The following is a 26,949-nucleotide window of genomic DNA, read 5'->3' on the forward strand; positions in this document are numbered from 1 at the left end:
GATAAAATGGCATAGAGCTACGCACACACGTTTCACCCATGTCAATTTTCTGGTTTTGATATTATACTATAGTTACACAAGATATATCCATTGGGGGAAATTGGGTGAAGGGTACAGGCGATCTCTCTGTACTATATTTACAACTTCCTGTGGATCTATAATTATTTCAAAATAAAAAGTTAATTTAAAAATGTAATTACAAAAAATCCAAAAAAAACCCCAGCAATACCTAATAAGTGAAAGCAAAAATGAAACAAATAAATCCAACTGTGTATTGAGTTAGTAGTACAACCACACAGAGGAATTATTTTAAGTGACCTTAAAACACAGTAATTTGACTCTACATCCTTAATAGGAAATACGCTAAGGACAAAAAAGAATTGCAAAGAAAGAAATAAAAACTTAAACCATTTAAGTAACCTTATTGTTGGTAGTCTCATTTTATTCTGATATTGCTGTGTGTTTATCACAGAATAAAGCAGATAAGTAATTATGCTGGCATCATTAAGAGCCAGTATCCTTTTTTGGTGTGGGAGAAAGGAGATAGAGAATTAAGATAGTTAAAACTGTCGAAAACTGAATTGAATGGGAAATACCAGTAAATTTCATAATGTATTTTCTCTTAAAAAGAGAAAAAAAGAAAGATGAAACAAGAAATCATATTTCTTACTTCTGCTCACTGCAAAGTCCTAGAATCAACAACCAACCCAGGAGCAATGAGCACCACCAGGTTGTGGTCTCTAAATAATATTCCCACAAAGAGGAAACAGGGTTTCTTAGAGAAATAGCTGATTCTAGGTCTGGGGCAGGACATGTACAAGATGAGCCTGAAACATTTGTCCCAATATTAGGATATCAAGGATGCTAGAGAAACCACTAGGCGGTTTCAAAACACTAGCACCGGACAAAACCCCTACTGGCCAAAGATGGGACAATTTAAGCATCAATAATAATAGTTGCAATGGATTAAAATGTAGCCAAAATGTATAAATCTGTGAATTCATGATGGTACTCAAGATAATAAAAATAACTATATTGATCACCTTTGGAGAATACTAGGGAACCAACTCATTATTTTGAAAACTGATAAATAAAGGGGAAAAATCATTCATCCATCCTTTCATATGTGAACTATACCACACAATAACCAAAACTTTAATGAGGAGATATTTCTCTTTATAAATGCTGTAGAGCTAATAAATGAAGAAATAATGATATCCTCGAATTGAATGCACCATTTTGCAGTTCTTTATAGAATAAAGGATCTAGGCAATTTTCATCAAGGGCTGCTAACATCAGTAAAAGAGTGATATCTAGACCCCATGAACCTCCTGATGAATGTACACATCACCACTTAGGAAGTGTTCTAGCCCAAAAAATTGAACCTGAATCTGCTCTTACCAATTCACAGGAATAACACCATGGGGATGCAGTGAGAAAATCCAGACTCTGGGAAACCCTACAGTGCAAACAATTCAGTTTCTTCCACAAATAACGAGAGAAAAAGAGAGAGAGAGAAAGAAACCTACAGATTTAAAGAGACTTAAGAGACACATCAGCCAATTGTAATGTAGGAGTCCTATTTGGATCCTGATTTCAACTATAGGGGGAAATAAATGTTGAACAAATATTTGATGCTATTAATGTCTTGTTTTTAACTTTGAGCTTTTTTTTTTTTTTTTTAAGATTTATTGATTGATTGATTGATGGCTATGTTGGGTCTTCGTTTCTGTGCTAGGGCTTTCTCTAGTTGCGGCAAGCGGGGGCCACTCTTCATCGCGGTGCGCAGGCCTCTCACTATCGTGGCCTCTCTTGTTGCGGAGCACAGGCTCCAGACGTGCAGGCCCAGTAGCTGTGGCTCATGGGCCTAGTTGCTCCGCGGCATGTGGGATCTTCCCAGACCAGTGCGCGAACCCGTGTCCCCTGCATTAGCAGGCAGATTCTCAACCACTGCGCCACCAGGGAAGCCCAAACTTTGAGCTTTGATAGCTATGGTTGGTATGTTTATTTATGTTCTTGCCATTTAGAGATACATACTGAAAAATTTACAGATGAAATAATATGCTGTCTTGATTTGCTTCAAAATAACCTGGGTTCAAGGAGGAAAGTGGGAGGTGAGTATAAATGAAATGATTGGCTATGAGTTGATCACTGGGTGTTGAGGCTGTGTGATAAGTACGTAGAAATTCATTTTACTATTCTCTCCACTTTTGTATGGCTTTGAAACTTTTCATAATAAAAATTTTAGGGCTTCCCTGGTGGCACAGTGGTTAAGAATCCACCTGCCAATGAAGGGGACACGGGTTTGAGCCCTGGTCTGGGAAGATCCCACATGCCTCGGAGCAACAAAATCTGTGTGCCACAACTACTGCGCCTGCGCTCTAGAGCCCACAAACCACAACTACTGAGCTCATGGGCCACAACTACTAAAGCCCACGCACCTGGAGCCCTTGCTCCACAGCAGGAGAGGCCACTGCAATGAGAAGCCCGTGCACCGCAACTAAGAGTAGCCCCCACTTGCTGCAACTAGAGAGAGCCCGCGCACAGCATCAAAGACCCAAAACACAGCCAAAAATAAAAAACTTTAAAAATTAAAAACAAATTTTTTTAATATACCCATATAGAGCCAGAAAACCGAATTCTTGTAATTGCCTCCCTGATCTCCACCCATTGGTGTTTCTTCTGTTCTCTGGAGCCTAGAAGACTAGTATCACAGTAATAGTAATAATAATAATATCAACAATAACAGCCAGCATTTTTGGAGCACATACTTACTATGTGCTAAATTCAGGTTATGAGCTTTTTATGCAGATTTTCATTTAATCCTGACAAAGTCCTGAAGTAGTACAATTATTATCCCATTTTACAGATGAGGAACCTGAGGGCAATAGGTTTGATGACAAAGCTCAACGTCAAACCAAAATCTGACTGCAGATTTCCAGCTTATAACCACTAAGCTACACCAACACACAGGGTAAAAGGTGAAGAGGGCTGCCATGGCCTCAGTCTTCCCTTTTTGGGGTTAAGCATCCTGACATCTTTCACTCTGCCCCTCCCTGCCAATGTGGCTTCAATGTCCCACACCATCCTTGGAGCATCCTTGGAGCACCTTGGAGTTACAGAAGCAGTTGAGTTTCTTGAAAGCATCCTGGGCTCCCTGTACAGCTTGCGCCACCCCCATGCCCACACAAGCTGCGGGGAATCCCAGACAATCTCTGGTCGGCCTGCATCCAGGCTGGGATCCTGAACATGTGCAAGTCCCAGGGGTGGCATGGCTCACCTGGGCCTCGGTGCCTCTTCTCCATCCAGATGTAGCAGTTGTTCTGGGCCACCCCGGTCTGCGAGTCCAGGAACGGGAGACGCACGCTGCGCTCTGCGCACAGGCGCGAGTTATAACTCCGGCAGTGCTCAATGGCCTCCTTGTAGAACTGGTCCCCGAGCCTGCCGGGAGACAGAGAGAGGAGGAATGAGGCCAGGGAAAACCAGAATACACGCAGAAGGAAACTGAAGTCACCCACCCACCTCCCAGGGAAGATTTTGCGGTTATGAAAAGACCGAGGCAATGTGTACCAAGACCTTTACCAAGCAGCAGAATCCAACTCAGTGTCAGGTCTCCAATAGGTTCTATTTCCTGTACTAAATCCACCAGGGAACTTAGAAACCCCTTTAACAAAGAAATGAGGACCCCAAGAATAAACCACCAGTAAAAGTGACACTTCCTTGTTCTAGGAAGCATGAGGTCCCACTCCAGAATGGAGGTAGCTCTAGAACAACCTTCTGCATGGGATCTACTAGGACACCAGTCTTCTAGAGCCCCCTGCCCCTTAAAATCCCCCATTAGCCACACTTTTTTCTCAGTGGTAACCAACAGAGGCACTCTAGATTGAACCCAAACCACCAGCATAGATACAAAGATTTCCATTACAATAGAAGAGAAACACTCCATAGAAAAGACTAGAAGGTCAGAGGAAACATCCTGTAAAAGTAGAGCTATTATGGGGGAAGGAGGTGAAGAAGGGCATGCACCAATCTTTTAAAACCACACGCTTAAAGAAAAATAACTTTCTGATGGAAAACAGACAAAAGAAGCATTTGAAATAATAATAGTTGATTTTTGACCTCAAAATAATTCAATTCCCAGAGTTTAATACACAAATAGAAAGACCCTTCTGGTTTGCTGAAGTGGTGATCTGATTAAGCACAGTAAATTTTAGGTGTCTGAATCTTTGGTATCCTTGGACATGTGGTGATGCTACTAATTTTAAGATAATGTCCTTTTCAAAAACCAAAAATATAACATTCTATAATTGATCAATCTTAAAACACAAACATAATCAATGAGATCAAATACCTAACAAATAAAAGGTAGGCATATGGCAGAGGTTAATAATGGCCCAAGGGAGCTTCCCTGGTGGTGCAGTGGTTAAGAATCCACCTGCCAATGCACGGGACACAGGTTCGAGCCCTGGTCCGGGAAGATCCCACATGCCGCGGAGCAACTAGGCCCGTTCACCACAACTACGGAGCCCGAGCTCTAGAGCCCATGAGCCACAACTACTGAGCCCTCATGCCACAACTACTAAAGCCCACGCACCTAGAGCCCGTGCTCCGCAACAAGAGAAGCCACTGCAATGAGAAGCCCGTGCACTGCAACGAAGAGTAGCCCCCGCTCGTTGCAACTAGAGAAAGCCTGCGCGGCAACAAAGACCCAATGCAGCCAAAAATAAATAATAATAAATAAAATAAATTTAAAAAAAATAATGGCCCAAGGAATTACAGATGTAATCACATGATGTCTACCAGGTAAAGCAGAGCTTCTTAGTGAGGAGAGTGAGGAAAAGGCAGGAAGAGGAGGAGCCTCAGGGATTGCAGAGCCAAAAGGGAGACTCAAGTAGCTCATTCTGAAGGGACATTATGAATGTCCCTTTTTTTTGGTCTATGTAGATCCAAGGATGCCAAAATGGGGGGGGGGAAGGGGTCTAAGTTTAAAATAATATATTTCTTAACCAAAATATTTAGAGCAGTAAAGAAAGAAAAAATTTAAATAGATTCTTCTGTACTCTTTTTCACTTTTTTATTGAAGTGTAGTTGATGTACAATATTTTGTAAGCTACAGGTGTACAATATATAGTGAGTCACAATTTTTAAAGTTTATATTCCATTTATAGTTATCGTAAAATATTGGTTATATTCCCTGTATTGTACAGTATATCCTTGTAGCTTGTTTTATATCTAATAGTTTGCACCTCTTAATCCCCTACCCCTATTTTGCCCCTCCCCCTTCCCTCTCCCCACTGGTAACCACTAGTTTGTTCTCTTTATCTGTGAGTCTGCTTCTTTTTTGTTATATTCACTAGTTTGTTGTATTTTTTAGATTCCACATTTAAGTGTTATCATACAGTATTTGTCTTCTTACCCTTTTTTAAAAGTCAATGGGTCAGATTCTACCAAAAATTTTAAAGCAAATTCCTTATTCTGGGAGGATACAATCATTGAAGCTTCTGAGGCATCTTTTGGAAACTACCTGTGGACATGCCTCCTAAAAAAAAGCCCTTTGCTCCTTTTTTACCTCTGGGCATCTTCCCTCTCACAAGGACGGCATAACAGCTCAGAAAGTGTCTAGCAGTTGCAAAACCTAACTGTAATCAAATTATAATAGTCACACAGCTGGAAATGAATTGGGGAGGGGGAATGAAAGCCCATCAAAATGCTATAAAATGGAACTGCACGTAAGCTGATGTAACAAGGATCATGAGATTGATCAAAAATAAAGAACCATTTCCTGTGAAGCGTTCGCATCTGTGTCCCACCAGCTTAAATGCCTCCTTCTGCTAAGGCGATGCAGCTCAGTGTAACAGAACTGTCGAGGGTAGCTCAGCCCAGGCAAGGTGACACACAGCCTGTCCAGGGTGTCCTGGGGGCTCCAGCTTCCCTCCACATAACAGAGACCAGTCACATCACATGCATGAGAACTGACAAGAACACACGACAGAGAAGCGTCTGATGTGAGAAGCCGTTATCTGGTTTCCCAGGATATTTTGACAGACTGCCAAAAAAGATGTTAACTATTCCAACTCCAAAAATTCTGCTTAAAGAGAAACCATGGAAGGAAAGGAGGGAGGGACAGAGGGAGGGGAAGGAAGGAAGGAAGGAAGGAAGGAAGGAAAGAAGGAAGGAAGGGAGGGAGGGAAGGAGGGAGGGAGGGGAAGGAAGGAAGAAAATTGTACACTAAAACTCATCAACTGGATAGCTAGAGGGAAGCAGCCGCATAGCACAGGGAGATCAGCTCAGTGCTTTGTGACCACCTAGAGGGGTGGGATAGGGAGGGTGGGAGGGAGGGAGATGCAAGAGGGAAGAGATGTGGGGACATATGTATATGTATAACTGATTCACTTTGTTATAAAGCAGAAAGTAACACACCATTGTAAAGCAATTATACTCCAATAAAGATGTTAAAAAAATAAATAAATAAAATAAAGATGGCTTCAAGTAAATAAATAAATAAATAAAACTCATCAACTGGAGAGAAGAGGGTTTCCATTTTCAAAACAAACTTCTGGAAGCCAGTACAAAAGAAATCTACAATAGGATCTCAAATCAGACTTTTCTCGATATGCCTGGAACTCGCTTCCAACAGCTTCAATCCCAAAAAGAGAAACAAGAAAGTGAACTTGCTGAAAATGAGAAGTGCGTTTGGCCAAGTCCATGCCCCATACTGAATGGAACGAAAAAGTCAAACAAAGTGGCTCACTGGGTGAAAATTAATTTCATCTTAAATACTTTCCACTTTCATAACATGCAATGTTATTAGTAACAGGCATGCTGGGGGGAAATGTGTATTTTTAAATGTAATCTTTGTGTAAATGATACCTCCCTTATGTAAACAGGAGAGATTTTCTGAGGACTGGAACAACTGTATTAAAGACTGAAGCTACAAAAATGTGACAGCCATCACCCTCTGCCATCGTCTCCAGGGAAGTCACTTTTAAACAGGCCAGGCATTGGCAGCGATTCGGAAACAAAAGTTTAAAGCCTTTTTTAAGATATGTGAGGAGAAAAGAGACTTCATCCTCTGATAAATTCAAGCTGCACTTCTCCAAAAGTTAATTAGCCAAAAGCTTCACAGGGCTTGCTCTGTTCTCTAGAAGAAAATCAATGGCCAGGTCTCCCTAACCCATGGAAAGCAATTTAAACAGGAGAGGGGACAAACGTCCTTTTCAATGTGGTATTTCTTTTTTCTTTTATTGAAGTATAGTTGATTTACAATGTTGTGTTAATTTCAAGTGTACAGCAAAGTGATTCAGTTATACATACATATATATATATATACTTTTTCAGATTCTTTTCCATTATAGGTTATTATAAGATATTGAGCATAGTTCCCTGTGCTACACAGTAGGTCCTTGTTGTTTACCTATTTTATATATAGTAGTATGTACATGTTAACCCCAAACCCCTAATTTATCTCTCCTCTCCCCATGTGGTATTTCTTTTTTAAAAATCCCACATTGATAGGATCCCAGGGGTGACATTTGCATTAAAGTTGCAAGGGGCAGGGACTTCCTTAGTGGTCCAGCGGTTAAGACTCCTCGCTCCCAATGCAGGGGGCCCAAATCAGGGAACAGATCCCGCATGCATGCCACAACTAAGAGTCCGCATGCCGCAGCTAAGACCCAGCACAGCCAAAATAAAAAATAAATAAATATTAAAAAAAAAAAAAAGTTGCAAGGGGCAGAGGAAGCTGGGAAAGGCTGGCAGCAAATGAATCATTTTGTGCAGTGGTGACCAGTGTGCCCCGGGCTGGGACAGGCACGGCCCAGCCTCAGCCATCACCTGTCTACATCAAACCAAGGGGGCTAGATTTTCCACAGGGTGATAGATGTCTTGGGCTCAAAGAAGCTGGCATAAGGCAGAGTAGAATGATGGTCTCATCAACAACTAACTTCAGGCTACTCAAGGCTGCAATCAGAAGCAGGAAAGGCAGGGGGGACAAATTGCTGGGCTCTCTGCCAGAGCAGGAGCCCCTCACGGCGTGTTGCTCGGAGCAGTGCTGGCTGCCCCGTTCTGGAGCTTTTGTGAGGGGTTTTGTGGGATCCTTAGCGATCCCTTCTGGAGTGAGAGAGCCATCCTAGCTCCGAGAGCTTTCCAGTGGCCCGCCTTGAGCATATCTGTGGAGAAATGGATTCTAGGCACCAAAGAGGATTCAGAGTGGAAAAAATAAGACTTCTCCAAAATGACTGCCAACTAGGGTCCACATGTGATTTTCAGAGCCTGTCATATCCTCTCCAAGACGCCCTGCTCCTCTTCCTCACATTTCCACCTCCCTCTCTCGAGACCTTGCCTGTTCTCTTGGATTCCACGTCCACTGTGCTAAACAGACTCCCAGCTCCGACCCCCAACCCAGACACCTAGGGCCCCTCCCTCTTCATTGTCCCTGTGGTCCCATGTTCTGACCCAAGGACAGGTGTCCTGCCCTACCTCAAACATGTGTCCAAGAGTGAATTCTTCATGCCCTGCCAAAGCCTGCTCCCTCCCCAGTCCCCATAGGGGTGGGAGCGGGGACCTGAGGGAACCCTGCTCTGTCTCTTCCCAGCACCGTGTCCTTGACCCTCCCCTATCCTTCAGCCCAGCTGGCACCGAATTCTTTCATGTCTCAGGGAGCTCTCCCATTCTCTCCTTTCCCACCCCGTGGCCACAGGTCCCTTCCAGCTGTAAAAACAGGACCTTGGCCCATCACAGCTATTTGTGCTCATAAACAGAGATAAGCAGAGATAAAGAGGAGCTCAGGCCTGTGGCAGATTGCTGGCCCTGCCTTCTCCCATCGGCCCCTCTTCTCTGTGGGCACCTGGCTTTCCTGCTGTCTCACTCAGCTGCCCAACTTCCACAACGGCCCCCACACACACATTAAAACTCATCTACACCAATTTACTAACTTCCTCCTGTTTGCATTTAAACACGTTTAACTCTGAGGCACGGAAAGCCATCTCACATTTGTGCCGCGTTTTGTAATAATTAGCAAGCAGGGGGCAATATTTGGCAAGGTTGGGGAACCTTTTCATTTTCCTCACAGTTACACTGTTCCTAAAGCTGCCCTTGAAAGAAAACCAAGTTTAGTGTTTGCTATGGACTGAGTTGCATCTCCCCACCCCTGAAATTCACGTGTTGAAGCCCTAACCCCACAATGGATGGTATTTGGAGATGGGTCCTTTGGGAGGTAATCAGGTCATGAGAGTACAGCCCCCACAATGGGATTATCGCTTTCTCTCTCCCTCTCCCTCCCTCTCTGTCTCTGTCTCTCTCTCTCTCTGCCATGTGAGGACATAGCAAGAAGGCAATTACCTGCAACCCAAGAAGAGGACCCTTACCAGACCTCACCTAGACCATGCTGCCACACTGATCTCAGACACCCCAGCCACCAGAATTGTGAGAAATAAATGTCTGTTGTTTAAGCCACCCAGTCTATGGTTATTTTGCTATAGCAGCCCCAGCTAAGACAGTGTTTCTTATATAAAATAGGAAGGGATATAGAGGATTTTAAGAGAGAGATTCAATCCCCTTCCTCCTCATTCTGTCCTCTTCCAACAAAAACAACAATAATAATACTATTAACAATGTCAATTTTAACTCAACTCAATGTTTAATATTTGTCTTCCCTACTAGACTACAAACTCCATGAGGGCAGGGACCACATCTGCAGGGCCACTGCACACAGCCACTCAGATTTTGCACTAAACCACACCAGGCACACCTTTCATATAAACTCCAGTGTGAACCGTACTGGAGCAGTGTAACCCAGCAGCCCTGCATACCTGGCTTTTTTACCGGTTCACCTCCAGCATCTAGCACAGAGCCCAGCACACAGTAAGTGCCCAATAATTCTTTGTTGAATTGCTTTCAGCAACTCATATACCACTCACTTATGGTAGGAGTTTCAATCACAGCAGTAAAGCATATGGTGCATGCATGGTCTTCTGAGTTTTTTGCACATATAGGTTGGTGATTTAGATTACATGACTATCTACTTGCAACTTTAAAAAAAGTATTAAAAGAATGTTTGCAGGCACTTCCACTTAGTCCTCAGCACCCGGCCCCTGTTATTGCAGCAGTCTCCTGACTGCAATCACTATAGCTCTTCTCCTACCCAGCTGACAAAAAGAAGTCTCCCTCAAACCCAGTTTTCAATCTTGCCTGCCTCAGTACAGAAGCCTAGATGGCTCCCAATAGTGCCAAATTCTTCTACTGAGCTGTTAAGGCCCTTGGAGAGTCTTGGTATTGAGGTAGAACAGAGACTTGGAATTAGGCAGATCTGAGTTCAGCTCCACTGCTTACTGGCCACACAAACCTGGGGCAAGTTACTTACTCTCCCTGAGCCTAAATTCTCCTTCCCACAATATGGGTACATAGCTCCTACTTCAGCTCCAAGATAATTAAATGAGATAGAACCTCTGACTCACAGAGGTAAATGCCTGTAATCAGTGGTGATTCCTCTCTCCTTCCTTCAAAGAGCAGTGTCTTCTGCCACTTTATGACTTGACCCTCTGCCTGAGCAGGCTAATGCCTTCCATGTGACACACATACACACAACAGTATCATTGAGCTTGTCAGGTACCCACACAAACCTCCAACCCAAGACATTAGGCAGCAGGGTGGTGAGGCCAACCTCAGGCATCAAGGAGAGCAGAGCAGATGCTGCACCATGATCTCAGGAGTCTAAAGCCTGCCCCAGGTACAGAAACCACATCTGGCTTGTTTGCTGCTCTATCCCCAAGCCCAGCAGAGCTTGCTGTGTTGGGTTGATGATGAAGGATTGAGTGAATGAATGAATGAATGAATGAATCCTTATCTGACCTTCCTGCGTATATGAAGCAGACAGGTCTTCCCTGGACCCCAACGAAATACTTTACTCAGACGCCCCCCCACCCCCCAAGTCTGGAATTCTTGCCTCCTGTCCTTGGCCTGGCTGATCTTACCCTGTTCAAGGACTGGCTGAAGTCCCACCTCTTCCAGGAAGCTTCCCCAGTTATTCCTGCCAATGGTTCTTGCTCTCTGCCTCTCTGAGCTCCCTAACTGTCTCACTCATGTTTGGCCAGTCTCTACCACCCTCCTTCTCTCTCCCCACCCAACTAGATTATAAACATCTTGAAGACAGAGACTAAGAGTTATATACTTGTGTGCTACCCCACCAAGCACAGTGCTGAGAATGTAGAAGCATGTGATAAATACAGATTGCTTGTTTGAAATGTCACGCCATCCTTAGCAAACTCATGGAAGCTTCACAGTTGAGGAATGCTGAGGACCTTCTTTCTCCAGATGATAATGAGGTGAGCCTGAAGTTACGTGGCTTCTCCAGAGCACAGGATTAGGCATCTGAAAACAGATATCCTATAAGTTCAAATCCTACTGAATTCTCTTCATCATCTTAAAAAGGGTCACTTCAGCTCTTGAGATTGTATTCCTCCATCTACAGTACTCACGCCAAGATGCAGAACTAACATTCCTCTTCTGTGAACTCTGTAAGAAGCTCACTGAATATTGTGCTGTGCTGTCATCAGATCACCCCAGGAAGACTTGCTCCTCTTCTGCTGATGCAGGAAACACCCCTTCTGTGCTTATCAAGAATGCCGTCACCCCACCTTCCAGAAGAAGGATCTAGGGCAGAGGTTCTCAAACTTTGGTTTGTATCAGAATCAATGCGGGCAGGAGGGTGGGGTGGCATTGTGAAATTCTGATGCTGGAGGTGTGCCTGTGATCCAGACATCTGGATTTTTGACAGATTCCCCCAGTGATTCTGAGAAATATGAGACTCACTAATTGAAGGACAGCACCCCCAAACTCCAAAGCAAGGGCAAGAACAAGAGAGCCCTGTGATGCTCTTCAGCCACGTTGTAACAGCAGAGCAGGAAAGCCTGGTTAACTGACTTTAACTCAGCTTGTTTTGTTCCTGTGGGAAATTTTTTTCAGGCAGCAGACATGGATTAACCTGGCAGCACTCACCTGCAGCAGACGAGTCCCACAGAAGTCCGCACCTCTCACAAAACATCCACAAGGCCTGGTCAAGGCAACCGTACGGAGATCCTGACTTCCTTAGGGCGGTCACTCTGGAGGCGACTCTGACCTTCCTAACATCACAGGAAAGGCACCTGGGGAACGAGGGTATCGCCTTGCAAAAGCCAAGTCAAACGAAGAATTTGAACCCTAAAACTCCCATCATGACTTGAAATGCCGCTCAGTCTGACGTTCAGGCCCGCTAGACCCAATAAATCCCTTTTCCAGCATCTGCTCTGGTGAAGATTTTTCAGGGACTTATTATGCAAAGCTGCCTAAGCAAGACGGAATTTATATTGAACCGGGCCATGATTTCTGAGCTGCCACTGGGTGTTCTGATGACATACGCAACTTGGGGTTGAAGTCAAGGGGCAGCCAAGGACAGGAGACTAGAGGTAGGAGAAAAGCAGTGTGATTCCTTCCAGTAAATAATGGGAGAATGGGGGAAGGGGAGTGAGAAAAGGGGGATGCTCTGGGGGGGAGGAAGACTGTAGCTTTTCTTGTATCCAAGGTTTGCCTTTCAAATGGCATCCAGACTTGACAAAATAAATCTCTCCTCCAGAGGCTAAAGAATGTGTAGAATGCAACCAACTTTCAAAAGTGGGGGGAAAAAATTGCTTTATCTAGGGTGAAGCATACCTAGAAAGAAAACACACACCCATCACAGAAACTTCATTGATTAAGTATTTTTAGTTTCCCTGGTTCATAGACTAAGTCTTTTCTAAAATCCCAGCTATGTGCTGGACACAGGTATGCTGTCCCCCGAGTGTGATTGCCAGGAGAAGCAGACCATGGATTAGAGACAATTCTTGGACAAACATATCCTTAGACCCCATCTTTGCTGCTGGAAAATAAGAGCCTCAGTGCTGCCCTCCCCAGTAAAGTGAATATTGGTCTGGCATTTAAAACACAGCCACAAAGAACACATCCTCTGTAGTCAATTCTCGATGCAGCAGTCCAAGGGATCTTTTTAAAATGGAAATCAGATCATGACATTCTCCTCCTTAAATCCTTCCAATGGCTTTCACTGCACTTAGAATATAATTTGAACTCCTTCCCATGGCTACAGGCCCCCAGACTATCTGGCTGTGCTCACTTTTCCTACTTCATCTTGTCTCCTACCCCCCTTCCCTACTGGACTCCACCCTCACTGCACTTCTTTCTGTCCCTCTAATAAACTAAAATCATCTCATCTGAGGATTTTGCACATGCTATTCCCTGTTCCTGGTATACATTTCTCCCAGATCTTCTCATGGCTGGCTTCTCTTCAAAGAAGTCTTTTTTCACTCACCGAATCTAGGGTAGCCCAACCTACTCCACTCCTGCTCTAGCCCTTACTATCTCATATCCTATTTTATTTTTTCCGTACTATTTACCACTCTAAAAAAGTCTCTGGGACTTCCCTGGTGGCTCAGTGGTTGGGAATCCGCCTGCCAATGCGGGGGACACGGGTTTGAGCCCTGGTCCAGGAGTATCCCACATGCCGGGGAGCAACGAAGCCCGTGCGCCACAACTGCTGAGCCTGCACGCTGGAGCCCGCAAGCCACAACTACGGAAGCCCGCGTGCCTGGAGCCCGTGCTCTGCAACAAGAGAGGCCACCATGATGAGAGGCCCACGCGCCGCAGTGAGGGGTGGCCCCGCTCGCCGCAACTAGAGAAGGCATTCACGCAGCAGGGAAGACCCAACACAGTCAAAATAAATAAAATAAATAAACAAATTTTAAAAAATAAAAAAGTCTCTGCTTTCTCTTGGCCTGCTGATCATCTCTACGTAACAAAATTGTGAACTCTGGGCGAGAAGGGCCTTTATCTCCCTGATAACTGTATCCCCTACACCTAACACAGGATTTGGCACATAGGAAATGCTCGTCAGATAACACTGAACAAATAAATGAAAGATCCAAGCCAACCTGCAGCAGAGAGTTTGGAGGGTATGGAAGCCCAGCCTTCCAGAGGGCAAGAAGGTCAGTGCTCAGGAGAGGATTGTGCCCGCAGCACAGGCAATGAGAATCACACCGCCACCTTCTCACTTCCGATCCTCTCACACACCCGTGACAGTGGGTGAGGGACCAAGCCTACTGTCCATACCCAAATCCTGCTCATGACCCCACAACGCCACCTATACAACCCAAAGCCTGGAGAGAAGTGGGACCAAGTGGATAAATGCTTCATGGTATCCGCCACTCCTTTCTATGCCCAAAAAGGACTTTCCAGGACTGATACTGGCACCATAAACTAGTGGTGGCCAGAAGTGGTCCCCAGAGTAACTTACTCCAGTTCCCCGAAAGGGCCTCTCTCTGAATTAACCTCCTCTGCATGTACGTTCTCAGAGAGCTGATCCACGTCCTCTTCCAGAGCCCCAAGCCCACCGGTGGTGGCAGAGGCAGGAGCAGCATGCGGGTGGGGAAGCCCTGCTTGACGGGAAATCAATGGGAACTTGAAGGTCATCTGGAGGGCGCTGTCTCCCCATCATGCACCTGCTGGGATGGGATTTGTGGTCCTGACCTCGCTTGGAGACCTCTGCCCTCCTGTCAGAGTTGGTTAAAATCAGCCTGCAGAAGCAAACACCCTGCAGACCAAATGATCTCCGGGCCGTCCTTCTAAGGGACATCAAGCCAAACAAAGAAGCACTGAGTCTCATTTAACCTGCCACAAGGTTGAGAGTCACCCCAATTTCTCTTGGCAGCCCCCTGGGAAAACTGTCCCAGGCCTGCTGCTTTTGGAGGCACATACTTGTAAACCTTTTAATAAAGACAGAACAAAGCCAGGCTAACCAAGAGGCTGGTCATGTCTCCAAATTTAAATTCTCTGGTGGAAAAGGTAGAACTGTCTTGAAAACTCAAGATCAAAACTGAAAGGTGAGTACACTCTAGAAATACCTAAATCTGCCCTCATAACCGCTACATCCCAGGATAATGACAAAGGATACCAAAACCTCCACACTGCTTAAAGGAGGTCTATTTTTCTTCCCATCCCAACAACTATTAGGAAACATGACTGGATTTAGAACCTGATTCTCCTTTCCTCGTGGACCTGTTTTCCCAAGTCCCCTTCCTTCCTTCCATCTTTCCTTCCTCCCTCCCTCCCTTCCTCCCTCCCTTCCTTCCTTCCATCTTTCCTTCCTCCCTCCCTCCCTCCCTCCCTTCCTTCCTCCCCTCCCATGCCTTTTCTCATCTTCTTCCCCCAGTCTTTCCACCTCATCAAGAGTCACTTAACATACAGAACAGGAGAAAAGCATTCAGCCCACATCTCCAACCCAAAAGGTGAAGATGAGTCTGGTATAAAAATGAGGACGAGACACCCTCAACACATTTACAGAAGGATGACAAAATGATAATGATCATAAAAATCATAGTGGCAAGGTTTCCATTTGTTGGGCACTTACTATGTGTGCCAGGTACTGTGCTCAGCACTTTACACGTATAATCTCATTTCATCCTCACAACAACCCCATCCTTCTATTTCCCCCTATTTCCCAGATTAGGAAACTGAGGCTCAGAGTTTTAAGCGACGTGCCTAGGGTTCTAAGTGGCACTGTGAAGACAGAAGCCCAGGCAATTTCAGTCTTGCTCTTGGCTGCTACACTATCAACCTCCCACAGGGACACCACCGCCCTTTCACGGTGAGTTGAGCCTCCAGAACTGGAATGACTTGAACAATACTTCTTTTTTTGGAGGCACCTGGTTTCTCTAAAAGCATCACCGATTTGCTGGGTAATCTTAGCTACTTCTCTTTTTGGGGCCTCAGTTTCCCAAACTGCCAAACAGTCCAGAGGTAAACTTTCCAGTCACAGAGTCATCCTCAGTAACTCAAGAAGTAGGTTGGTTACGGGGCTGCCTGAGAAGATACCATCAGAGAAAGACAAAAATGTCATGGTGTAGTTTAGAAACCACAGCCATCCCGAAGGTGGACAAGTGGTGATGGGCTCTGAGAGGCCCTGTGGGTCTGAACATCTACTGAAGGGAGGAAAAGAAAGATGCCAGGTTATCATAAACTAGGGTCAGAGTTAAGAACCCCAGAGCGTTAGAGACCATCTGGTCTGATGCCTTTGTTGTACTGCAAGGAAAACCAACAACCAGAAAGGGGAGGTGACTTCCTCCAGTCACACACGGGCAGGGCTGAGAGTCAGTCCTCAGCCTCCAGGCTCCCAGCTCAGGGACTTCTCCACTGTTTACAGTAGGGGTCCGCAAACTGCAGTCCCTGGGCCAAATCTAGCCCACCGTGAATTTCTATAAATAAAGTGTAATTGGAAGACAGTCACACCTATTCATTTATGTATTGACTATGGCCACTTTCATGCTATTGTGGTAGAACTGAGTGGCTCCAATGGAGATCGCACGGCCTGCAAAGCCTGAAATATTTACCTTCTGGATCTTTACAGAAAAAGTTTGCCAACTCCTGGTTTACAGTATAAGCCTTGAATAATGAAAAGACTCCACCTTTGGAATGAAAGAAAATAGAATGGGAGGCCAAAGAGTCTTAAGCAGATAGTTTTACAATTATCCCAGCTGGGTACAACTTAATAAAAACCCATAAATACAGCTAATAATAAGGAAAACAAGCACTAGCTCACCCTACCTATTTAATAATTATCATTAACCACAGCAAGTAAAACTCATCACTGAACATTTTTTTCTAGCTTCCCTTGAAAGCCCTTTTTCACTTAGGAAATACTCTCGGCCAATGGGCAAAATGATGCTTCATACAATTGCACGGACCTCATTTCCTCCTGATGAGTTAACGACTATTGCTGAGGCAGTGGGGGAATTGAGAGCCGTGCCCCTCCCTGGGGTGCTCTCTGTCAAAGAGGAGGTGTTAAAACCCACTCGCCCCCCCTCACTCTGAATAAAATCGTCAGGAAAAACCAGGCACAGCAGAGACTCTCATTTATGCTTCTTCTGCCCCTGGTGCTTCCCTGCCTCTCTCATCCATCTCTCTCTTCTCCAGAAAGTGGTCAGGATCAGCATAAGACTGACAGAAGCATCCCAGCCCTTGGCTGTTTTGATGAGGATGGTCCATCCCATGGAACAGAGGGATGGTGCTTGGCTGATAGGCTGAGGTGGGAATCAAGGCTGGACCTCCGTTCTAGGTCGGAGTTGGAACTTAATCACTGTGGGTAGGCAAGTCTCTCAACCTCTCTGAGCCCTGGGCTCCCATCTGTCAAATGGAGAGAATCATCCTCACATATTCCAAATGATGGAATATGGACAGAGCCAAACTAAGGGACAAGGCAGGTCAGCCAGGCAGCACCCTGGGTCCAATCTCTAAGTCATACTAAAACACCACCAGGAATGTAGAAAGCTGGAGAGGCTTATATTTACCAGCATTACCTCAGGCAGAGAACTTCAAGAAGTAGGACCCGGTCTGTGTGGAACAGTCCTGGTTCCCATCGAGGTCCTGGCATAACTGCTAATAACTCATGCTTTCCCTCTCAGAAGTGCCTCTGCTTGGCTGATAAATGATCAGGTCACCCTACTGATAAGCTGTTTAGAGTCAGAGAACAGTGAGATCCCCCCACCCAGAACATGGTCAGTGATGGCAGGAAATGGGCTTCTAAGGAAGACATGTCCAGTTCGGTCAAGAATTGGGGTGCAAGTCAGGGGCCAGAAGTGAATTGTTTGGGACAAGAAAGGAGAGGTTGCCTCCAGTGACCCGGCTTCTCTGGTGGCCCCTCAGCCAGCCCTTTGCCTCTTCTTATATTTGTTAAATAAATATTTAGAGAATATCAGCCCTGGAGAGAAGAGGGGGCTTCAGAAAGTACTGTAAAAGCAGCGATGTACCAACAGGTCAACAGGTACTTACCACCTGCCTGCACTGCTAAGTACCTGATCTACAATCCCCAGGACCAGGTCCAGTCCAGGCCCTTCACTGAGCCCAACCCTGACTCGTTCTGGGGACCTGGACCCAAGCGAAGCTCAGAGCCTCCTTTTCTTCTTAGAAACTCCTTCCCACGGGGGCTGCACCTCGTCCACCAATCCTGCTCAACCCCAGGGATGCACGTGGCCGTGCTGTGTTCTGGGAACTCCGTCATTAAGCGAGCTAAGAGGCAAGTGAAAAGAAAGAAAGGTCCAGAAGAGCCACCTTGAGCCAGAGGCTGACGTCTGTGGGGGAAGAAGGACGGGCAGGGCAGTTGATTAGAGAAAAGGCAACAGAGGAGGAAGAGGAGGGGGAGGAGGAGGCCGGGGACAGGAGTCAATATTGCAGAAAGGGAGCAACCTGGAGCACCTGTCTGCCCCACAGTCATCAATATCTCTTCTGAGGACAGGTTATCTGGGGAATTTATGCTCTCTAATAATTACCTTGCAGAGGGTTCCACTTATCTTACCAGAAGAATCTGCCAGTTGCCAGACAACACAGGGTTCTGGTTAATTCCACCCACCCTGCCCTCCACCTCTACCCAGCCCTCCCAGCTCCCTAGCTCCAGTCCTCTGACCTCTAACCTTTCCTCGCCTCTCTGGCCTGGGGGAAGTTGAGGGTAGAAGTGTCTCAACAACTTCCAGCAGATTTAAAGGCTCACTGGAGCTGACCGAGGAGGTTGGTGGGCTGTCCCGTGTTGATAGACGTGAGAGATAAGTTGAGGCCGGGCCAGGGGATGCAGCAAAAGGCTACACAGGAAAAGTAGAAGCAATGTTTTGGGGCAGACTGACTTAAATATTTTTGTCTTCAGTTGACTGATGCCAGCAGATCTGGTTAGCATTAATTTTTTTTTTTTTTTTTTTTTTTGTCTTCACATCCCTCCTCAAAGCCTTCTGTCCCCACCCCCAGCCCTCCGATGATGGCTCCCTCCAGTAATGGTCTGGCCATTTATGCAGTAACCATCACATGCTGCCTTGGGGGGCCGGGGTCTCTATAAACACATGTCCCAGCCCCAACTGTGAGCTCCTGAGAGCAGGCCTTGGTTCAAGCCCCCTTGTGCCAGCATCTGCTCCTGAGCCTCAGCAGTACCACTGACCGGGCCAGGCACTGTTCTAAGAGCTTTAGAAATAGTGATACAGACTTCCCTGGTGGCGCAGTGGTTAAAAATCCACCTGCCAATGCAGGGGACACAGGTTCGAGCCCTGGTCCGGGAAGATCCCACATGACGCGGAGTAACTAAGCCCGTGCGCCACAACTACTGAGCCTGCGCTCTACAGCCCGCGAGCCACAACTCCTGAAGCCCGTGCGCTTAGAGCCCATGGTCTGCAACAAGAGGAGCCACCGCAATGAGAGGCCCGCGCACCGCAACGAAGAGTAGCCCCCGCTCGCCTCAACTAGAGAAAGCCCGCGTGCAGAAACAAAGACCCAACGCAGCCAAAAATAAAAATTAATTAATTTAAAAATAATAATAAAAAGTGCAAAACACAGACGAAATCAAATTTAATAAAAAATATTAAAAAAAAAAAAGAAATAGAGATGCATTTCATCTGCACAATGGCCCCATGAGAGAGATGCTCTTCCTATCCCCCATCATTCAGGTGAGGACACTGGGGCTCAGACAGCTTAAGTCATGAGCCCAAGATAACCTAGGGAGTGGCCGAGTCAGGATGTGAGCAGGCCATCTGTCTCAGAGTCTCCGCTCTTCAGCATTCCACTCACGCTGCCTTGACAGTAAATGTTTGCCGATCCATCGGAACATTTTATACTGTGTCTACCCACTTATTTACGCTACTCTTTTCTAAAATAATAATTTTTCTTAAAGTGATAATAAGAACAGCCATCAGCTAACTGTCGTTGCGCATGTGTAGTTGCACATGTGTAGGTGCCCGTCCGCCCGTCCACCCTGCAGGGAGACGCCATTATTCGCCCCACGCTCGGCTCCAGCCGCCTGCCTGCCCCAGAGACACCAACCTCCTCCGCGCTCAGGGCCTTTGCACCTGCAGTTCCCTCTACAGGCACCCTCTCTTCACCGCCACAGGGCCGGCTGCCTCTGCTCTTCCTGCTGCGCTCAGCCCACCCCCTCAGAAAGGCCCTCCCCGAATTCCCGACCCACAGCACCCGTTCTTAACCCACCTCTCTGGTTTATGGCCTTTTCAGCACCTTGCCAACTATCAAAACTTATTTTATTTATATTTACTTGCTACCTGTCTTCCCCCCACTAGATACGTCAGCTCCCGGGGAGAAAGGCTGGTCTGGTTTGTTCACCCCAGTATTCCCAGTGCCTAAGACTGGGTACCTGGCAGAGAGGAGGCACTCGATAGATATCCCGTAGGCACTGGATAAATGATATACCACTGGGCCTTACGGAACACATGGCGGCTGCTCAGTTGGACACTTTCATGTAAACCCTCCGATCTGTTCAATTTTCATTTATTGAGCCTTTACAGTGTACCAGGAATCTTGCTGAGCACTTAGTATTTCATTGTATCCCACTATGAGACAGAGAATGTCTTTACCATTCCCATTTTACAGATGAGGAAACTGAGGCTTAGCAAGGTCACACATTCACCCAAGACCACACAGAAGCAGGGTGAGTTCAGTCCCCGTTCTGTCTGCCTCCTGAGTGTCTTGCATTGGCCCTTCTAGGTTCTCTCTGCCACACTTCTTCGGGCTGAGTCCCCCCAGGAGTCCTGTATGGTCAGCCACTTGCTCCCTCCCCTCTGCTTCTGGTGGCCTGGGCCAGCGGCAGATCAGAGAGAAGGAAAAGAGTGAGATGGGGTGCTTAATTCCCCCAGTCGCCTCCTCACTGGGTCACTGTGGGGTGGCTGCAACATCTACTGAAGGTCCCAGCTCCTGTCGGGCAGCCCTCTCCACACAGCTACCCACTGCCATCCCAGTGACCTTCCCCTCTCCCCTTGACCTCGTCCTGGGGTGCTGCCATCCCCTTGTATGCTTCCCTGTCCGCATTTTCATAAATAGCCATCTTATTAAACACTCCTCGTCTCCTCCGGGGCAGTCTGCGGCTTTCTGCTGGAACCCTGAAACACAGAAACGCCTCCTCCTCCAGTCCCCCCGCCGTGGCCACTGCCCCCTCTGCTGCCCCTGCTCACTGCGGCTGCCCCCCGCCAGGCCCTTCCTCACGGCCTGGGGGCTGTCTCCCTCCAAGACCTATAAATAAACGTTGACTTGCTGGCTGGAAGGTTTTCCTGGCAGCCTCTGCTCTTTGCCAACCACTGAGGCAATACTGGGGGGAAAGGGGCGCTCCAGGGCAGCCCTGCAAGGACCACAACAAGCCGTTGCCTGGGACAAGAACGAAAGCAGAGGTTATCGGGTCCAGGGTAGGGTTCTCCTTTGCTGGGCTCAGGCTTCTCCTGGGCAGGCTGTTGGGGACCCTGCAGATGATGCACCAGTAACGCAAACAAAGCCAACCTCCCAACTTCAGTGATCACAGTACCACTTGTCGGGCCACCACAGTGCGACAGGTACAGAACTCAGCTGCCATGTGCAGACGTTCGCCCTAAAATCAACAGATGAGGAAACTGCAGCTCAAAGAGGACAGAGCATTTAACCAAAGCTACTAAGTGGTAGAGCTGGGATTAGAATACAGGTCAGTCCGAGGCCACAGACTTTTAACTTCCCACCAGTCCACGCGTTCTCACAGACCAGCGCTTCCCTCCGCAGGAGCGCCACAGACTCGAACCCAGTCCAGGCAGGCAGCTCAGAGTCACTGGCCGCCCATGGCCAGACGGGAGTCGGGTGGAGTGGGGTATGGGCTAGGGAAGGGTGTGGAGGGCCCCGTGCTGCCTGGAATCACTTTGTCCAAGGGGCATGGCATCGCTTGGCCACAGCGAGCACTGACCAGCCGGGGGTCGGGAACCTGCAGAGCCAGCAGGAAGCTGTGTGCTCGTCCTGGGGCACCAGCATTTCAACAAAACCCGACGCAGGCTCGGACCTTCCACGCCCCTGCCCTGGACAGTCATGAGGCAACTGTGAAGGGGAAGGTGGAGGGACCAGGTGGAAACAAAAAGGGAGGAAGTCTCCTTGCTGTGGGACCTGATATTCCCCATTCCCCCAATTCAGGGACTAAAGACTTTGTTTGTTTTTTGGAAGGCAATGGCAAAAAAACACATTTTTGGTCTTGGGAGTGATTTTTTGGAGGACACGCACTCATGAGGATGCACACATACACACACACACACATACACACCAGCTCTGTCACCACACAGCCCAAAATAGTCCACGCTTCGGTCCTGGCTGCTGGGCTCCTGGAGAACCCAGCTCGGCACAGCCTCCTGACCTCGGTCCACATGACTGCTGGCCTGCTCGTTCCCCAGAGTAACAAAGCACTCCCAGGACCCGGCAGCAGTGACACCTGCTCCTCCAGACCATTCCACCCCCACCAAGCTCGGGTGTCGCCGTGGCCCTGTCTGATGTGTCCTGACAGGACAAGGTCCAATTAGCAGAAGCCATTTCCAGTGACCCAGCGTGAGATGGGGCCCAAATCTCCAGAGCCGTCCTGAATCTCCTCTCCCCCAGTCCCTCCAAATCTGAAATCATTGATGTGACGTCTCTAGGTGAATGGCTCCCGCAGCATTTTATAGACTGTTTGGAAAACATCCAGAACAGAAAATGTCCTTTTAAAAATATATATATATTGAAACACACAAAACTTGTTCTAAATCTGTGTACTACTGTAATTTGAATACTCTCACTCTAATCAAAAACACTCCCTGCCCTTCCCTTTAAACACCAACAATTTAATCTCCCCTAAAGACAGGAGAATGGCAAACATGATTAGACCCAATTAATATACAGAGAAACTGAGAACAAAAGAAGGAAAATCAATAGAATTGCCTTGCTCTGACCAGTGCTGCAAATGAAGTAATAAGTTGAGGGAGATTTGGAGAGGAAGGAAACCAAAACTGTCAGACAGCAGTCATGAGGCAATTTAATGAAGCAGCAGCGGCCCATAGGAACTGGCTGGGCAAAGAAGACCACTATGGCTGACAAGACATTCCTGGGGATGGTAGGAGGGGCAGAGACAGCTGGGGTCACTTGCCTTCTATTCATTATCTGCCATGAGGTTCATCAGTGGTAAACTCTCTCTCACAAAAGCAAGACATAAAAGAAAGCAAAAGGGAGGAAGCACCCACACAAGCTGGCAATCTATTAGGGACATAGGTAATTTCTAAGCAGGCAAAGGCCATGTGGGTTCCCCCGACAGCTTCACACTAAGTTTAAATCCACCATCACTCTCCTCCCATCTCTCTTCCATATTCAGGGAGGAAGAAAGGAAATTAATAAGCCCACACCCAACTCCCATCCTAGTTGGGCCCTTTGGAGCACCCAAAGATGAGGTGAGAGAAGCCCCAGGAAAAGGGAGACCTTGAGAGATCACCATCCCCACCTCCTGCTTGGTGCCTGGAGCTCTGTTGGAGAGAAGACACCAGCAAACTCAACAAGAATTTAGTTGGGCCCGCCCACAAGTCCAGGCACAAGATGCTAAGTGAGATAGCCAGCTCCATGTTATCTTTGCACCAGCAGGAGTAAATTCCACTCTGTCCAGCTGGGTTTCCTGGCAGCCCCTCAGTCTACCCTGCCACTCCTGGATGGGGGTTCACAAAGCTGCTCCTGGCCTATCTGAGTGACAGCCATTCACTCACTGAGCCAGTAAGTGTGTCAGAAGTGCCTACTCCATGCATGCCACCCCACTGAGAGGCAGCAAAGCATTTCAGTGAAGGGCTGGGCGCTGGCATTAGGAGGCCAGGTTTGAGTCCCGGCTCCTCATGTATTCGTTGTCTGACTTGTTGACTTGAGCTTTACTTTCGTCATCTGTAAAATGGGGATAATAGGACCGTCTTCGTAGATCACTGAGAACAGATGAGATAACCTCACTGCGAGCAATGAGTAAATATTAGCTGTTGTTACTATGAGTTGGGTTCTCACCTCCACTCGCTGCTACCACCAGTGGCAGAAAAGACAGCTGGCGTCACTCTCAGACAGGACTGTCTGTTCCACTAGGCTCTCTGTCCACAAGGATGAAGAGCAGCAGAATGTATTAAAAAATAAAATAGCTCAATGCCACTGGCTCAGATAGCACCTCCACCACCAGTCAGCTGTCTAGCCAATAGGATCAGTGCTCAGAAGCTCAACCATGAGTGGGTGGTTGATTCAGTACAAACCACCCGCACCAGCAGGAACCTAACTCATAGCACAGATCTTCTCAGTGGTGGGTCAAGGGCTTCTATCCCCTTTGCTTAAAGCGCACTTGGTCACAAAAGAGGAAAAGGCCTTAGCAGGTTGGAACTTTGGAATATTCAACAGGACATGTGGAAAGGTGGTGCAGTGGTTTCCTATTGCTGCTGGATGTAACAAATGATGACAACTTGGTGCCATAAGAAAACACAAATTTATATCTGACAGTTCTGGAGGTCAGAACAAATGATGACAACTTAGTGCCATAAGAAAACACAAATTTATATCTGACAGTTCTGGAGGTCAGAAGTCTGAAATGAGTCCTAGAGGGTTAAAATCGAGGTGTAGTCAGGGCTGTGCTCCCTCTGGAGGCTCTAGGGGAGAATCTGTTTCCTTGCCCTTTCCACCTTCTAGAGGCCGCCCGCATTCCTTGGTCTGTGGCTCCTCCCTCCACGGCACCACTTTGATTTCTGCTTCCCCTGTCACATCACCATCTCTGACTCTGACCCTCCTGCTTCCCTCTACAAGGACCCCTGTGACTGCATCGGGACCACCCACATAATCCAGGATAACTTCCCCATCTCAAAGTCCTTAATTTAATCACATCTGCAAAGTCTCTTTCCCCATATTCACAGGTCCCAGGGGTTAGGGTGTGGACATCTTTGAGGGGCCCCTAGTCTGTCCGCCAAAGGTGGGTTCTGCTGCAAAGGGCACTGGAGAACTGTTACAGCAACAGTGAGACTGTGAAGAGTAAGGTTCCTCCCTAAACTCAAGAATATTGAAGGTGTACACCTGAAACTTACACACTATTGTACATCAACTATAGTTCAATTTTAAAATAAATTAATAAATAATAAAAATAAAAAGAATATTGAAGATGTCCTACTTTGAGAAAAAAATCTAATCAAAGTGGAAGGCATATGGTGCCTAAGGGCACGGGCTTTGGACACCCAGCCCTAGCTCCATTACTCAGTGTCTGTGTCAGCTTCTATTTCCCCAACTAGAAGTATGTACTAACTTACCACTTATATCATAAGGAATAAAGAATGAAACACACCCTTCTCTCTACGCTGGGTTCACAATAAATGCTTAGTGAATGGCAATCAATGAGCTACCCACTAGCCCCATTGGTCAGTTACTCTGCTCTTATCAGCCCAGTCACTAAATAAACCAGTTTGACATGAACTACTTGACTGTCAGCAAATACCAGCAGGCCCTGTCAGGCCCTAGGAAGCAGAAGGGCCACTCAGCCCAATGCAGACTGACCCTATGAGGCCAGAGGGGCCCCAGCAGAGACACCCAAAGACCTAAATTCATGCTCAGAATTTCCTAGTCGGGACATAGTCCAGAAACAGGGATCTCAGTTTACTTTCTGCAGAAAGAAGAGTGTGAGGCCCAAGTACTCTTCTCTTCCACAAACTCATACTCCATTCCCCTATGTGTCTTTTTCTCTTACAGATAATTGCGTATTATTTTAGTTTGTATTGTGATCAATTTGGGCTGCAGGTTACAGTCAACAGTTCCCATTATGAATCTTTCTACCTTCCCATTTTGTAGATGGGAAAACTGAGGCCAGGACCCAAGGAAAAAAGGACTTTATCTTACAACATCATTGTGAGTCACTTGATTCCTTCACTGAAGTATCTCAAGTGAGGTTAAAAAGAGTTTTAGAATTTGAATCTCAGATCTCCTGCTAAATTAGCTGCGTGACTTCAGGAAAACTGTATAACTTATCTGAGCATCCCTTTCTTCATCTGTAAAGGAGATAGGAAAATTTGCCTTTTACATGGTTGGATGGTTAAATATCACATAAAACCCTCAGCACGTCGGATTTATGGAGCCCTTACCATGTTTTAGACACCTTGAGAGGCATTTTGCATATTAATTCATTTAATCCTTACAACAACTCTATGAGGTAGGTTTTACTTATTATTATTATTATTTCTGTTTTCCTAGAAAGTAGACCTCTTTGGGGGCAGGGATATTCTTTACATCTTCAGCCCCTAATTCAAATACCCTGTGAGTGCTAAATGTAATCTATAAATACTGTTGCTGATAAAAAGAACTGAGAGGTCAGGTGAGTCTAGAATCATCCCCAGAAGGTTTTATGAAGGTAGAATCTGAAAGGTAGGTAGAATTAGAGAAAAGGAAAAAGGAGAGAGGGTAGGTCTTCCCAACAGGGTAAGGTGAGAAGCAAGGCATGTAGGGGATAGGACTAAGCATAGCACCTGGATCGGACACTAAGTAAAATTGCCTTCCTGCAGCTGCAGAGTCTGCTAGGATACACTCATTGACTTGCCTTGGCCAGTAGAATACAATGGAAGCTAGGCTGTGCCAGTTCCAAGCCCAGGCCTCAGGAGGCCTTGCATGCTTCCACCCTGCTCTCCTGGAAGCCTGCCTAGTTGCTTGGCATGTGAACAAGAGTGCGTTAGCCTGCGGGAGGGTGAATATAGATGTGGAGCAGAGATAAGCCATCCTGGCTGAGGCTCTTCTACTCCAGCCAGCCCACAACCTACTCAGCAGCTGACCAGAAACACATAAGTGAGCCCAGCCAAGATCAGAAGAACCACCCAGCTGAGCCCAGATCAAGCTGTTGACCCACAGAATAGTAAGCAAAATAAATGGTTGCTCTTTGAAGACACTAAGCCTTGGGGCGTTTTGGTAAGAAGCAAAACTAATAGGAACCAGTGTTTCTTTCATCTTTACATCCTCAATAGCCAATACAAGGCCTGGCATATAACAGTTACATAGTAACTGCTTCATGAATAAAGTATTGAATCAATAAATCAATAAAACTGTGAATTAATGAATGACATGCTGGAAAGTTGAAACTATGTCAGATCACATAATTCT

The 26,949-nt window shown here is 46.6% G+C and overlaps 1 protein-coding gene across 7 annotated transcripts in view; it reads right to left on the minus strand.

Moving 5' to 3' along the window:
• The window catches only part of DPF3 (double PHD fingers 3), a 253,600-nt gene that overhangs the window by 143,350 nt on the left and 83,301 nt on the right, over positions 1 to 26,949 (minus strand). For all 7 annotated transcript variants that reach the window (XR_009500960.1, XR_009500959.1, XR_009500961.1 and 4 more), the window contains exon 2: positions 3,281 to 3,441. Coding sequence is in view for 4 of the 7 variants with exons in the window: in XM_059914563.1 (XP_059770546.1) it covers positions 3,281 to 3,441 (161 nt within the window). In the remaining 3 variants the exon portion in view is untranslated. The remainder of the gene's footprint in view (positions 1 to 3,280; positions 3,442 to 26,949) is intronic.

Source organism: Balaenoptera ricei, chromosome 2 (assembly GCF_028023285.1).
Source record: "Balaenoptera ricei isolate mBalRic1 chromosome 2, mBalRic1.hap2, whole genome shotgun sequence".
In the NCBI taxonomy this organism is placed as follows: domain Eukaryota; kingdom Metazoa; phylum Chordata; class Mammalia; order Artiodactyla; family Balaenopteridae; genus Balaenoptera; species Balaenoptera ricei.